Source organism: Geotrypetes seraphini, chromosome 6, assembly GCF_902459505.1.
Source record: "Geotrypetes seraphini chromosome 6, aGeoSer1.1, whole genome shotgun sequence".
In the NCBI taxonomy this organism is placed as follows: domain Eukaryota; kingdom Metazoa; phylum Chordata; class Amphibia; order Gymnophiona; family Dermophiidae; genus Geotrypetes; species Geotrypetes seraphini.
The window spans coordinates 62245843-62260734 of record NC_047089.1 but is presented as its reverse complement, the minus strand read 5'-3'; the positions used below and the strand labels follow the sequence as shown (position 1 = coordinate 62260734).

Below are 14892 nucleotides of genomic sequence, written 5' to 3'. Positions count from 1 at the left end.
TCATTTTAGATTAAATTTATTTACTGTGATCGTTCTTCTCAAAACATGTGGAAAAGAATTTCCAAAGCAATTTATGTGCGTAAAAAAGTATTTTATTTACATTATCTGACTGCCTGAAAAACTATGAACCAAGTGTGCACTTTTACCTACACTGAGAAGAAATGTTCCCAGTAGGGAGGATATGTTTAGATCAGGGAAGGCGACCAGAAATAGAAATGGGTAAAGCCATTGCTGTCCCTGGGATTGTTAGCATAGACTTCTTGCTACTATTTGGGATTCTGTCAGGTACTTGGATTAGCCATTGCTGGAAGCAGGGTATTGAACTAGATGGATCAACGATCTGCCCCAGTATGGCTATTCTGGGGTTATTCTTATGTTCTAACACCAACATTTTCTAATCTGCCATACAACTGTAGCTTTCCATGACAAAAAACAGATGCAAATGTTAGAATTACCCATGAAAAGTTTCAAATTTAAAGTATTTGTATTTTTGCTTTGAAAATTGAGGTAAAGTATCTATGAACCCACTATTCTATTGTGAATAGTTTGAAAATTGCCTTATTTGTAATTCAAACAGGTGACTGGACATATGTTAAGGCTCTTCTTGGTCCAGTGACATTCAAAATGTACTTCTGAGTCTTATTCAATATTACTTGTTGTTTTTCCATTTTGAATACATATAGGGTGCAATTTTCAGACTGCTCACATACCAGCTCATGCTGCTGCGGGTTGCCTCTGTCCAGGGTAGAGAGACCTGTAGGGAGGGATAAAGGGATCGTGGGATACTGAGAGGAAACCAAGGTGGCATGGGGGCCCCTTCTGGTGATTTGGACAGGTCGTGACCTGTTTGGGCCGCCGCGGGAGCGGACTGCTGGGCAGGATGGACCTATGGTCTGACCCGGCGGAGGCACTGCTTATGTTCTTATGTTCTTATGAGTCTCTTTGGGGAGACCAATAAGACAATAGTGCATCCTGAAGTGGACGCATATACGTTCTTGCCCAGGGACCTACTTCAATGATAGCTGCTATCAAGCCAAGAACTTGCCCAGGGACTTACTTCAATGGCAGCCGCCATCAAGCCAAGAACCTGTAGGTAGTGCCATGCTGTAGGCATTGGCTACGACAGGAGGTTCGTAACTTGCTCCCAAAGTTTCTATCTGCATACCTCTGGTAGAAAAACCTGACCTTCAAACTGTGTTGAAGAGAACTCCCAGGTATTCCAAAGACAAAGTGGGGGACTAATTGGCTCTCTCGAAAGTTTACATCCAGTCCAGACTCTGCAAATTTTGTACAACTGCTGCCACTGCTCTTTCACCCTCTTCCTGAGAGGGAGCTCAGATGAGCTAGTTATCCAGATAAGGATGAGCTGCTACCATCACCATCACCTTAGTGAATGTCCAGAGTGCCATGGCCTGCCCAAATAGTAGTGCTGAGAATTGATAGTGATTCTCCAACATATGAAATCTCATGAACTTTCTGTGTGCCAGGAAAATTGGAATGTGGAGATAAGCCTCCATCAAATCTAGGGCAGCCAGAAACTCTCCCAGCTGGCTACTGCAATGACTGATCTCACCATCTCCATCAGGAAACACAGAACCCTCAGGACTGCATTGACATGTTTGAGATATAGAATGGGCATTCAGTTGTCAGAATCTTTTTTGGGCATGACAAAGTATATTGAGTATCTGCCCGAGCGTTCTTCCGGAACTGGTTCTATGGCTTGAATATCCTGCAATCTGTTTAACTTTGCCTGGATTGGACCACCTGATCCAGTCAGCCCGCCAGAGAATCTACTAACCAGTCAGTCAGAGGGTATGCAAACTCTATTTTGTGACCTTCTCTGACAATATCCAAGACCCAAAAACCTGCTGTTATGCTTTCCCAGGTCTCCAGAAAGTCTGAGAGCTGACCTCCAATTTTCTGAAGGGCGGCTGGAGGTCTGACATTATTGTGTCTTCTTGGTTGCAGTTGTCACCTGGGAACCTGTATTTTGGATTATCTGGCTTCTGGAATATCTCTGCAACCGCGATAGGCTTTCTGAGATAAGCCTCCTGAGGCGAACTGGTGAAAACATCAGGACCCCAAATGGAGCTTTTTGAGGAGTGCCCCATTGAGCAAAGATGGACTGGAGAGTTGCAAAGTTGAGAGTCCATTTGTGAGGCTGAAGAATTCTGCTGAGGTTGTCTGCTAGGGAATTTTTCTCCCCTTGAATATAGACCATTTGTGAGGCTGAAGAATTCTGCTGAGGTTGTCTGCTAGGGAATTTTTCTCCCCTTGAATATAGACATCCCTCAAGAACAGATTGCGAGCTGTTGCCCAAGTCGAGTTTTTGGGCCTCCTCACACAACAGGAGAGAGCTCGTGCCTCCTTGCTTGTTTATGTAGTACATTGCTACTTGATTGTCTGTGCAAAGGGGAGTAGATGATGAAAAGCTTTGAGGGCATAAAACATTGCTCTGAGTTCCAGAGTTTGAAGATTGTCCATATGAGCCCCCCAAGCATAAGGGAATGCGTCTGTCTTGATGACCTTGTGATGAGGGGGCAAGTGAAAAAGGAGACCTGTGGATAGATTGGAAGAGGTCATCCACCATTGAAGCAACTGCAGAAGAGATGATGTCACAGATATGTTGTGAGAGACAATCCGTCACATGAGACCACTGAGAAGCAAGGGTCCACTGAGGAGTGCGAAGATGCAGTCTTGCCAATGGTGTTACATTGACAGTTGAGGCCATGTGGCCCAAAAGAACCATCATAAGTCTGGCAGAGGAAGCAATTGCTGACACAGACAGATGAGAGCCTGAAGTCGATCTGGAGGAAGAAACGCTCTCATGAGAGTGGTGGCTAGGATTGTCCCAATGATCTACAGACGTTGAGTCAGAATGAGATGTGAGCTGGGGAAGTTGACTTCGAATCCTATCGCAAACTTTCTTATTTTCTTAAAGTGGCGATGCACTTTTAAAGTGTCCGTACTGGGGCTCTGTGGATGACATCACCCACATGTGAGAATATCCTGCCTGCTTGTCCTGGGATAACTCCTAAGTACTTCACTTTTATCTCTAATGATATTTTCGTGCCCAGGAGTTCCAGCGCAGCCAGTTTATCATTCTCTTGAACTCTCCCGACACATCACTTTGGGTTTTTGAACATTTAACTTTAATCTATTAAAATCCATCCACCCCCTTCATATGTGCCACAATCATCTGCAATCGCTGTACTGCCTCATTATCATCTCCATCAACAGGGAAAAAGAATGCTGGATAGAGGGGGCAAGACATTAGATACTAGTTAGAAGAGTGAAAATTAAGGGGGAAAGAGACAAAGAGAAGATGCTGAAAGGGGGAGAAGGAACAGTTAGCAAAAAAACAAACAAACCATAAAACTTGGAGGAGAATAATAGGATGAGGGTGATGGAAAGCTGTAAAGGGAAGCAGATAAAGATGCAGAAAAATAAATGGAAGAAAATTGAAAGGAAAAGGTTAAAGTCAGCGATGGATGTAGGAGAGGAAGTGACGACAGGAAGGAGAGAAGAGGCAGATAGACTGCAGATTCTGAAAAGAAAATTAAGAAAAGTCAGAAGAAAACAGAAACTGTAAATTGGGATAAACATTAATAAAATGGCTAGACATCAAAGGTAGAAAAAAAGAATTTTATTTTTAATTTCATGAACAGAAAATGCAGTTTTACTGTAAATTTGCACTACTTTCTTTTATATTCCAAAGTGTTGAGTGCTGTTTCTCTTTCTCTGATGTTGAACTGCATGTCTTACCAATCTTGAGGTAAGTTTGATTTTTGTCTACATTTACTTAAGTTTGTGGTTGCTTGTAGTTGTGTTTTCATGTGTAGAGAGGCCTTGTGAAATATGCATCACAGATATTTGTATTATGTTTAGTGCCTTAAAAGATAGCTGATGGGGAGGGAGGATGAACAGTCTTTATAAATTGACTCGCCATAACCCAAATTTCTAACTTTGGTTTATGTTTGAGTCAACCTTTTTCCCCTCTTTTTGGAGAGAAAGGATAACTCAGTTTATATTAGAGTATATATGATAGATTGAAACAAAACAATTTATACTTACTGCGTCGTAATTTTGTTCAAGAAATTCAGCTACTACCAGCTTGTGTCTTGTTAACAAATCCTGTAAGAGAAACAGGCATGAATTATAAAACTAAATACAGTTTATATGCTTGCAGTATCCTCTCTTCAAGGATTGTAGAACTACCATAACTGTTCCTGTCTTTAGTTGCGAAGCTTGAGGTATTTTACCAAAATAAGCAAGTGCACTTATTTTTAGGACAAATTGTTGAAGTGCTTTACCTAGCTAAAAAGCTACCTACAAACTTCCCAACCTTCATCTGGCTATTTATTTTAAAATTTCTTTCCCACCTAACATCCAGGTGCATTACAACTATATATACACAGTTTATTTACAGGAAAGACAACTACAACTGCACATATTAAAACCCTTCTTTTATATTGAGTTCAGCAACAATACTCCTTCACAAACAGATGAGTCTTGAGAATTCATCTAAATTGCTCAACATTTTTACCTAAGCGTTCTTGACCTGGCAATAAATTCCACAGTTTGTAACATAAATTCCACAGTTTGTAACATAGTGGGGCAGACCGAAGATCCATCAAGCCCAGCAGTGGCCAACCCATTTAGGCCCAGATTCTCAAAACTTTAATGCAGTCGCTAAACTGGTTTAGCGGTGTATTATCAAAACGGCTTATCTCTGTCTTTAATGCGTTTTCTAGCAGTCTCCAACATTGCCATGCAAACGGGCTCCTCAACATTAAAATGAGCACTCCGGTGGATTCTTTAAAATCGCCGAGCCATTTTCTAAGAGTGGCGTTGGCTTTTGGCGACAAAAAATCAGCGACTGGTCCAGGGACGCCAGTTACAGTGACAGCACTGTTTAAAACCCCGGCAGCAGGAGGGGGGTGTTCGCTTGGCAGCGGGAGAGAGGGTATCTTTCCCGCTGCTTGGGGGAGGGGGGGTGTTAGTTGTCAGCAGGAGAGATTGAACATCTCTCCCACTGTTGTTGGGGGGTGGGGGGTTTTTTGTGCATGTGCCCTTCGCTATCATCAGCAATGGGCACATGCAAATTTAGTGAGTCTTTGCTACTCTCCACCAACCTCATTTACATGAGCGTTTTTTGAAGAATGACTCACATTTTTTAATTTCGATAGCAGCCCGATGTTTTTTAACACAGATTTTTGAGAATCTAGGCCTTAGTTCTTTATAATTGCCCGGCAACGATGTCAGACTCACCAGTCTATAATTTATCGGATCACCTTTTTAAAAATCGGCATCACATTGGCCACTCTCCAATCTTCTGGATTTTAAAGAAAAGTTACAAAATTACTAACAATAGCTCTGCAAGTTTATTTTTCAATTCTATCAGCACTCTGGGATGTATACCATCCAGTCCAGGTGAGTTGCTACTATTCAGTTTGCAAGCTCACCCGATATATCTTCCAGCATTACAGAGATTTGTATGAGTTTCTCTGATTCATCAGAATTGAATACCATTTCTAGCACTGGTAACTCCCCCACATCTTCCTCAGTGAAGACCGAGGCAAAGAATTCATTTAATCTCTCCGCTATGGCCTTGTCTTCCTTGAAAGCCCCTTTTATCAGTCGGTCATCTAGTGGTCCAACTGATTCTCTTCCTGGCTTCTTGCTTTTAATATACCTTAAAAGTTTTTGCTTCCAGCGCAATCTTCTTTACAAGGTGTCTCTTTGCCTTAACTGAGCACTGATAAGTGGAGGCTTGTGGGGATTCCAGTTTTAATGCCTGCAATGAATCCACACTAAGGCATCGCACTGTCGGATCCTCTCCTTGATCCAGGGCGACCACCACCTCCTGCCCACCGCTTCATGCTGAGAGCCAGAATCTTCCAGGGGAGAAGTAGCTCCCTGGGATAAAAAGGGCATGAATTCAGAACTCCACCCATCCCAGTCTTTGACAGATTGGGCCTTCAAGTCTGGCGGCAGGTCTGCCTTCAATCGGGGAGCCACCAGGGGAAGGTCCTCTGCCTGCTCAGACCTGTGTACACCTGCAGAGGATGTGTGCTGACTCTAACCATTTACATATGCGCTCCACATCAGATTCATGAAATCAAGAGTGAACCCTTGATTTGACAAGCCAAAGGACCCTCACTCTTCTTTCTCTTGGGCTCCATGGTGAATACATGACTGCGTATTGCAAATTCACTAGTGGATGACACTAGAAGGGATCTCTTCCTTGAAAAATGAGCCTCCTGCAGATCCCGTGCCCTAGAGGACTCAGAGGTGGCTGAGCACATTGCTCCCCCGCCATATGGTCTGTGGTACATGGATGCTCCTCAGCTGATCATCCAGCACAAAAGCTGGCATGATATAGAGGTAGAAAGGCCTGAATCCATCCCTATCAATTTTAAGCAAAACTGAGGGACTTTGAGGTAACTAGAGGCTTTTAAAAAAATAATCAGGAAATTCAAGATGGCTGCCACAGTTATTCTGGGAGGGGGGGAACAACCTGGGGAGAAAACTGAAAAAATAAAAAATTTTGTAAAAAGGGTTTCTGGAGGTAAGGAATCCTATCCTTGGTACCAGAAATCTCCACAACCACAAAATTCAGACCTCCAACCCCCCCTCCCCCGATTTTCCCCATAGGATCACCATCACATTCTAAAGAGATACAATGTCAATGATCCTTGACTTCCTTCAGGCATTCAGCATAAAAAAGCCTTCCTTTTTGGGCAGGAGTCAGATAATGATTGGTCCTGATGGTCTCTATGGATGCTTGATGTTGAGGGTGAAAGGGGAGAGAGGATTGTGCACTCTTTATGCCAATGCATCCACATGCAGACCCATGCTTTTGATTCCAGAATCAATGGACCAGAGTTCTCATCACCAACACATACATTCATGCTTCTTCTCTCTAACACAAACTCCTCTCTTGGACATCTGTGAAAATAATTTACAATGAGAGGGATCATGGCACATTTATGGGTATCTGTAATGGATATAGTCCAGTGCATCTAATGTACTTTTTAAAAGCTGCTGGAGACTTTTTTCTGGAACATTCCATCTGGAAAAAAAAACTGCTGGCAAATCAAATGATTCAAGTTTGATAAGTACCCTGAGGCCTATATCAAGTGACATGGAAAATAAAGAAACCTAAAAACTTGAGAAACTTAACAGGAAAGAAAAAGTACTATACAGTAGCAACAGGACATGAGGAACACTTACCAAAGTTGTATGTTTTATAGAAAACGTCTTGAGGAGAGCTCTGGTGACATGAGTCTAACCAAACTGATGTCAAGATAAAGATTGAGGATGGTCCCGTGTGACACCAGTATGCAAATGTGGTACAGATACATAGTGGAATGACTTAAGAACATAAGACTGGGACAGACCAAAGGTCCATCAAGCCCAATATCCTGTTTCCAACATGGCCCACCCAGGTCCCAAGTACCTAGCTAGATTCCAAGTAACAAAACAGATTCTATGCTGCTTATCCTAGGAATAAGCAGTGGATTTCCCCGAGCTATCTCAATAATGGCCTATGGAATTTTCTATTAGGAAAGTATCCAAACCTTTTTTAAACCCCGCTAACCTAACTGGTTTCACTACATTCTCTGGCAACAAATTCCAGAGTTTAATTACAAGTTGTGTGAAGAAATATTTTCTCCAGTTTGGTTTAAATCTACTACTTAGTAGCTTCATTGCATGTTCCTTAGTCCTAGTATTTTGGGAATGAGTGAACAAGCCCTTTTCATCTACCCTTTCCATTCTACTCATTATTTTATAGACCTCTATCATATCACCCCTGAGCTATCTCTTCTCCAAGCTGAAGAGCCCTAGCTGCTTTAGCCTCTCCTCATAGGGAAGTCAACCCATCCCTTTTATCATTTTTGTCGCCCTTCTTTTTGCCTTTTATAATTCCGCTATATCTTTTTTGAGATACGGCGACCAGAACTGCACAGTATTCAAGGTGCGGCCGTACCATAGAATGATACAAGGGCATTCAGTGGCGTACCTAGCATATGTGACAACCAGGGCCCATCATTTTTTGACACCCCCCCATCTATATGAAAAATATGATTTTTAGTAACAATCCACATATCGCACAAGAGTGTCCTAGGAAAAGGCAGCATCTTAAAACACTGCAGTGAGCACTAGAACACCAACACATACATTGTAAAACTAAACAAGCCAGATCCTGCACAGTCAATTGATCCTGTACAGTCAATGCTATCAGAAAGCTATGTCCCTTTCATACACACAGACAGATACACCCTCGCCCAATATGGAATAATCACAAATTAAAAATAGAAATATGTAAACTGACTCTGCATACAATGCAACACCACACCACAAAAACAGTAATACATGTCCTCTAATACTGTACAAAATATAAAGACAGTAGATGTAAATTTGAAAAAACTGATACATAACAATCACCACTTTACAAATTAACAAATAAAAATAAAACAAATAATGAGAAATAAGAAAATACCATTTTATTGGACTAATCCCCATAAGCTTGGTCCCCAACCCCACAAACCACCTGATTCCATCCACACAAGCCTTGAATTGTTTTATATTGAACTTATTATATTAAAGTATAAAAAGAAACAATATTCTGTACAATTGTCAATTTATAAATTCCCCATTTCCCTTCAGTGTCCTCAGCCCACTCTCTCTCCACTTTCCTTCAGCACAAGCACATAAAAACAAGCAAGTAATTTTATATCATTTTCATTCTATTCATTCATAGAAATTAAATTCTAAATAATCCCTGTCACATAACAAAACATGATTTTACAAAAATAATTCCCTGCACAGTCAAGCCTGCAAGGATTACTAGATGTCTTTCAGCAGCTCCCCTCCCTCCCTCCCCCTTACCTTTGTGGCCAAGTCAAAATGATCTACCAACAATAAAATTTTAAAAATACAAAGCACACTGTACACAGAGAAAATGTTAATTATCATTCATATTCCGCGGGTTTTCAAAGAGGTCAAGGCAGATGACTTTATGCAATGTCACCTCAGTAACAACTATACAAAAATAGACAAATATACCCCCTCCCTTTTTACTAAACCGCAATAGCATTTTTTAGCGCATTTTCATCAGTCTCTGGTTGCACTTTATTCTTCCGACTGTGCATCCAGTATTTCTTCCCTTCTTTCAGCCTCCTGTATGCTTCCTCTCCTCCAGACCTCATTCCCTCCCCCAACTTTTTCTTTGTTTCATCCTGTCCCCTACTTTCTTTCTGTATATCTGTCTTTCTCTCTCTCCGTCCCCCATTTCTTTCTTTCTTTCACCCTGCCCCCTTCTTTCTTTCTCTTTCCCCATGCCCCCTTTCTTTCTCTATGTTTGTCTTTCTCTCTCTCTTTCCGTGCCCCATTTCTTTCTTTCACCCTGCCCCCTTCTTTCTCTCTCCATGCCCCCTTTTTTTCTCTGTCTGTCTTTCTCTCTCTCTCTCCATGCCCCATTTCTTTCTTTCACACTACCCCCTTTCTTTCTCTCTCCCCATGCCCCCTTTCTCTCTGTTTGTCTTTTTCTCTCTCTCTCAGTGCCCCATTTCTTTCTTTCTTTCACCCTGCCCCCTTCTTTCTTTCTCTCTCCATGCCCCCTTTTTTCTCTATGTCTGTCTTTCTTTCTCTCTCTCCCCATGCCCCATTTTTTTTCTTTCTTTCACCCTGCCCCCTTTCTTTCTTTACGGATCCCTGTCCCCCCCTTTTTTTCTTTCTGGCTCCCTGTCTCCCCCCCTTTCTTTCTTTCTCCCTGCCCTCCCTCATGCCACCGCCATTGGGAAACATGCTGCTGCCACCGTTACCGGGGAAAGGCTGCCACTGGCCATCGGAAACAGGCCGGTGCCAAGTTCGCCCTGCCTCTCTTCTCCGCGGGCCGACCAACTCTCGCTGCCCGACATCAATTCTAACGTCAGAGAGGACGTTCTGGGTCAGCCAGGCAGCGATTGGCTGGCCCAGAACGTCCTCTCCGATGTCAGATGGCTAGAGTTGGTCGGCTCGCGGGGAAGAGAAGCAGGGAGGGAGAACTCGGTGCCAGCTTGTTCCTGATGACGGCAGTGGCAGCCTTTCCCCGGCAGCCTATTCCCCGGTGAGTGGCCAGCTGTGCACCCCCTTGGGCCGTGCACCCAGGGCAGACCTCCCCCCCCCCCCGCACCCCCCTTGGTATGCCACTGAGGGCATTATAACATTTCATCTTTGTTTTCCATTCCTTCCTGATAATTCCTAACATTCTATTTGCTTTCTTAGCAGTACCTCAACAATGACACCTAGATCCTTTTCCTGGGCAGTGACTCCTAACACAGAACCCAGCATCACATAGCTATAGTTTGGGTTCCCCTTTCCCACATGCATCACTTTGCACTTGCTCACATTAAACGTCATCTGCTATTTTGATGCCCAGTCTTCCAGTCTCACAAGGTCCTCTTGCAATTTTTCACAATCCTCTTGCGATTTAACAACTTTGAACAACTTTGTGTCATCAGCAAATTTAATTATCTCACTAGTTATTCCCATCTTTAGATCACTGAAAAATATGTTAAAAAGCAGCGGGGTCCCAGCTTCAAGTGTAGTCTAAGCTGCAGAAACTTCTTTTTTTTTTTTAAAACTTCTTTATTCATTTTTAAAACTACAATTGTGCACAAAAATGATATAGTTACATAGAAGAATAATTTTATAGCACAATACACTTTTAAAGATAATAAGAAAACTTATTTTCCCGCAACCAGTTAATCAACAAAATCTTTAAAATATTTATAAACAATTCAACAAGCTTTTAATCAATCCCATATCATATCCCCTCCCCCCTCCCCAGGATGTTTATATTTCCTTATCAATATAAAAATAATCAATCCTTACAATATTTGGTTTGGTTAATGGTTCCCAAACATCCATAAATTTTTTATAATAACCCTTCTGAATGGCAATGTACCTTTCCTTTTTAAAGACATAACATACGGATTCCCACCAGAATTAATAATTTAATCTATCCCAATTTCTCCAATTATTTAAGATTAGCTGCATGGCAACCCCCGTCATTATAAGCAAAAGTTTGTTATTTTTTTTACTGAAATTTGACTTTTTGCTCTCATAAGTGTTCCAAATAAGATAGTATCATATGTTAAAGCCACTGGATTTTTAAATAAATTATTAACTTGATCCCATATAGATCTCTAAAATTCCATTATCAAAGGACAATAAAATAATAAATGATCCAGTGTCCCTATTTGAAGATGACAATGCCAGCATCTTTTAGATTTAGTATCATCTACTTTATGTAAACGAACTGGGGTCCAAAAAACTCTATGCAACAAAAAAAAAACCATGTTTGTCTCATAGATGCTGACAATGTACATTTCATCCTCCAAGACCAAATTCGTGGCCATTGAGACGTATTAATTTGATACTTTATCTCAATGCTCCAAATGTCACATAGACCAGTTTTTGGTTTTTTATTTAAGAATCCAGATACTAATTTATACCACTGAGCGGGTAAGTGTCCCTGGAAATCTACCTGAAAACATAAGAATGGCAGGCTATACTGACTAACAAGATTTTTTCATTCAGGAAACCCCATCTGAATGGCCTGCTTCAACTGCAACCATCTATAAGTTTGAGATTTATTTAGACCAAATTTGTGTTGCAATTGTGAAAACTTAAGCAGCTTACCATCAAGAATAACATCATCCAAAGTGCGTATACCTAACATCATCCAATATTTCCAAATGACTTTAAATCCGCCAATTTGAATCTTGGAGTTTATGAATTGAAATAGGAACTAAATTATCTACAAATTTTAGTTTTCCAAGTATCTAATAAGATTCTATTGTCCTTAAATAATCTAGACATCTTAATACTCAGTACATGACTTAATCTCAGTGGCGACAGGAGTTGCCATTCCAGCCGCAACCAATCCGGGAAATTTTCCATGAGCTCCGGGAGGATCCAATACATACCTTGACGCATAATATAGACTTGATGATACCTATAAAAATTTGGAAAATTTACCCCACCCTCCGCAATAGGTTTTTTTGTAAAGATACTAAAGCAATTCTTGGTTTTTTTCCCCCAGCCAAATAAATTTTGTCAAAATACTATTTCATTTCTTATAAAAGGACCCTTGAAAAAACACTGGCAACATACCCATTTGGTAACAGACTACAGGTAAAATCATCATCTTAACAGTTTGGACTCTCCCCCACCAAGTCAGATGTAAAAGGTTCCATTGCTCACACATTTCCGTAACTTTCAACAATAACGCTTTCTCAATAATTTGAATTGACTCTTCTATTGTATTATGAATCCAAATACCTAAATACTTAATACCTTCATCTTTCCAGAGAAAGGAAAAAGAACCAAATAAACCTTTTTGACAATGAAAATTTAAAGGAAGAATCTCTGATTTACTCCAATTAATCTTATATCCAAAAAATTTCCCTAATTTTTCAATCAAATCTAGCAAATGTGGAATGGTAGTTTCAGGATTCCTCAAATGAAGCAAAATATCATCTGCATATGCAGAAACTTTGTATTCCCGACCTGTATAAGGAATACCCTGAATCTCCTTTACCTGCTGAATAGCTAATAACAATGGTTCCAAAACAATATCAAACAGTAAAGGAGATAACGGACAACCCTGTCTAACTCCCCTCTCCAATCAAAATCGTTCTGTTAAAATATTATTAATATATAATCTTGCAAAAGGGGAGTTATACAAGGTTTGGTTTTTTTTGGTTTTTTTTAAATAACAGCTTTTATTGAGATACACCTCAAACATAACATAAATATGTAGAATACAGCAGCAAGAAAATAAAGTGCAAGCAACCACACTCCAAACAACACCCAAAGTGTAGTCAAGAACAAATACAAATGTAATCCCCCCAATCTAACAATAACAAATTCTTTATTCGTTTTCAAATTAAACAACAAGTTACAAAAGAATATATTACAACAAATTATTCCAGAATAGCACTTTGATAGCTGCCATATAAACATCTAGTAAAATCAATAACCCCCCACCACCACCCACCCTTCATCATATTTTCAAAAAAAATACACACATATTATATATCATAGTATAACATAATATGTAAAATTATTTCCAACTCCCTCCCCCCTTTAGTGTGCTAAAAAAGAAAACGAAAAGGAGAAGAGAAGAAGTGATGACTATTCACTACAATATTTTGCCAATGGCCCCCATATTTTTACAAATTTAGTATATGTCCCTCTTTATACAAGGTTTGAATCATCTGTATAAATCCAGAACCAATACCAAACCAATCCATTGCCTGATACATAAAGGTCCACTCAACACGATCAAAAGCCTTCTCTGCATCCAAAGACACAGAGAAGGCTGGATCTTCATTGGATTTTGTTAAATTCAAGATATGAAAAGCCAATATGGTGTTATTAGAAGAATGTCTTTTTGCAACGAACTCCGTTTGGGAGAGCCTTTGCCAAGCGCAAAGTCAATAACTTGGCCAAAAGTTTTGCATCTACATTTATCAGATAGGCCTGTAGTTTGAAACCAAAGTAGGATCTTTATTTGGCTTTGGTAAAACAATAGTGAATGATTCTGCCATAGTACCTAATATGCAACCATTACTCAATTGTGCCTGATATAAATTTAATAGATGAGGTAGTAAGTAATTTTGAAATATATATATATATATATATATATATATATATATATATAATCGGAGGTATGTATGTGTGTGTGTATGTGCCGCGATCACGCAAAAACGGCTTGACCGATTTGAACGAAACTTGGTATGCAGATCCCTCACTACCTGGGATGATATGTTCTGGGGGTCTCGCGGCCCACCTGCACACGTGGGCGGAGCTACAAACATAAAATCAGATTTCACCCATTCATGTCAATGGAAAAAATGTAAAAAGCTGCCATTCTCACAGTAATTCAAAAACGGCTTGACCGATTTGAACGAAACTTGGTATGCAGATCCCTCACTACCTGGGGTGATATGTTCTGGGGGTCTCGCAGCCCACCTGCACACGTGGGCGGAGCTACAAACAGAAAATCAGATTTCACCCATTCATGTCAATGGAAAAAATGTAAAAAGCTGACATTCTCACAGTAATTAAAAAACGGCTTGACCGATTTGAACGAAACTTGGTATGCAGATCTCTCACTACCTGGGGTGATATGTTCTGGGGGTCTCGCGGCCCACCTGCTCACGTGGGCGGAGCTACAAACAGAAAATCAGATTTCTCCCATTCATGTCAATGGAAAAAATGTAAAAAGCTGCCATTCTCACAGTAATTCAAAAACGGCTTGACCGATTTGAACGAAACTTGGTATGCAGATCCCTCATTACCTGGGGTGATATGTTCTGGGGGTCTCGCGGCCCACAACTCTATGTTGCTTGCTCAAGGGTGGGTTCACCCAAGAATTTATATGTTCTTGCTCCTGGAGGTGAAACTAAAAATGTTGTTTATAATCAAGTTTTGCGTTAGTTGTATTGTATTCATTTTGTCAAATATTTCACATTATAAGTTGAATATATGTGTGTGTGTGTGTATGTATGTATGTTCCAGCATAACTCTTCAATGCATGGACAGATTTCAACCAAACTTGACATACACATTACTTACTATCTGAGGACAAACACTGTGGGGGTGGGATATGTAAAAATGATTGAAAATGACAGATTTTAGTATCTACCCCAAAGTGTTTTCGGGCTCACAGATGAATACTCAGCATAACTCTGAAACGCATGGAGAGATTTCAACCAAACTTGGTACACATATGACTTACTATCTGGGGAAAAATATTGTGCAAGTGGGACGGGGTAAAATACTGTGGGGGTGGGAAGGGGGTGATATGTTAAAATTATCAAAAGCGACAGATAT

The 14892-nt window shown here is 40.5% G+C and overlaps 1 protein-coding gene across 11 annotated transcripts in view; it reads right to left on the bottom strand.

Annotated features, from left to right (window-relative positions):
- Positions 1-14892, bottom strand: part of CAB39L (calcium binding protein 39 like) — a 136580-nt gene that overhangs the window by 24365 nt on the left and 97323 nt on the right. For all 11 annotated transcript variants that reach the window (XM_033948282.1, XM_033948288.1, XM_033948279.1 and 8 more), the window contains one exon: positions 4075-4134. In XM_033948282.1, coding sequence (XP_033804173.1) covers positions 4075-4134 — 60 coding nt within the window. The remainder of the gene's footprint in view (positions 1-4074; positions 4135-14892) is intronic.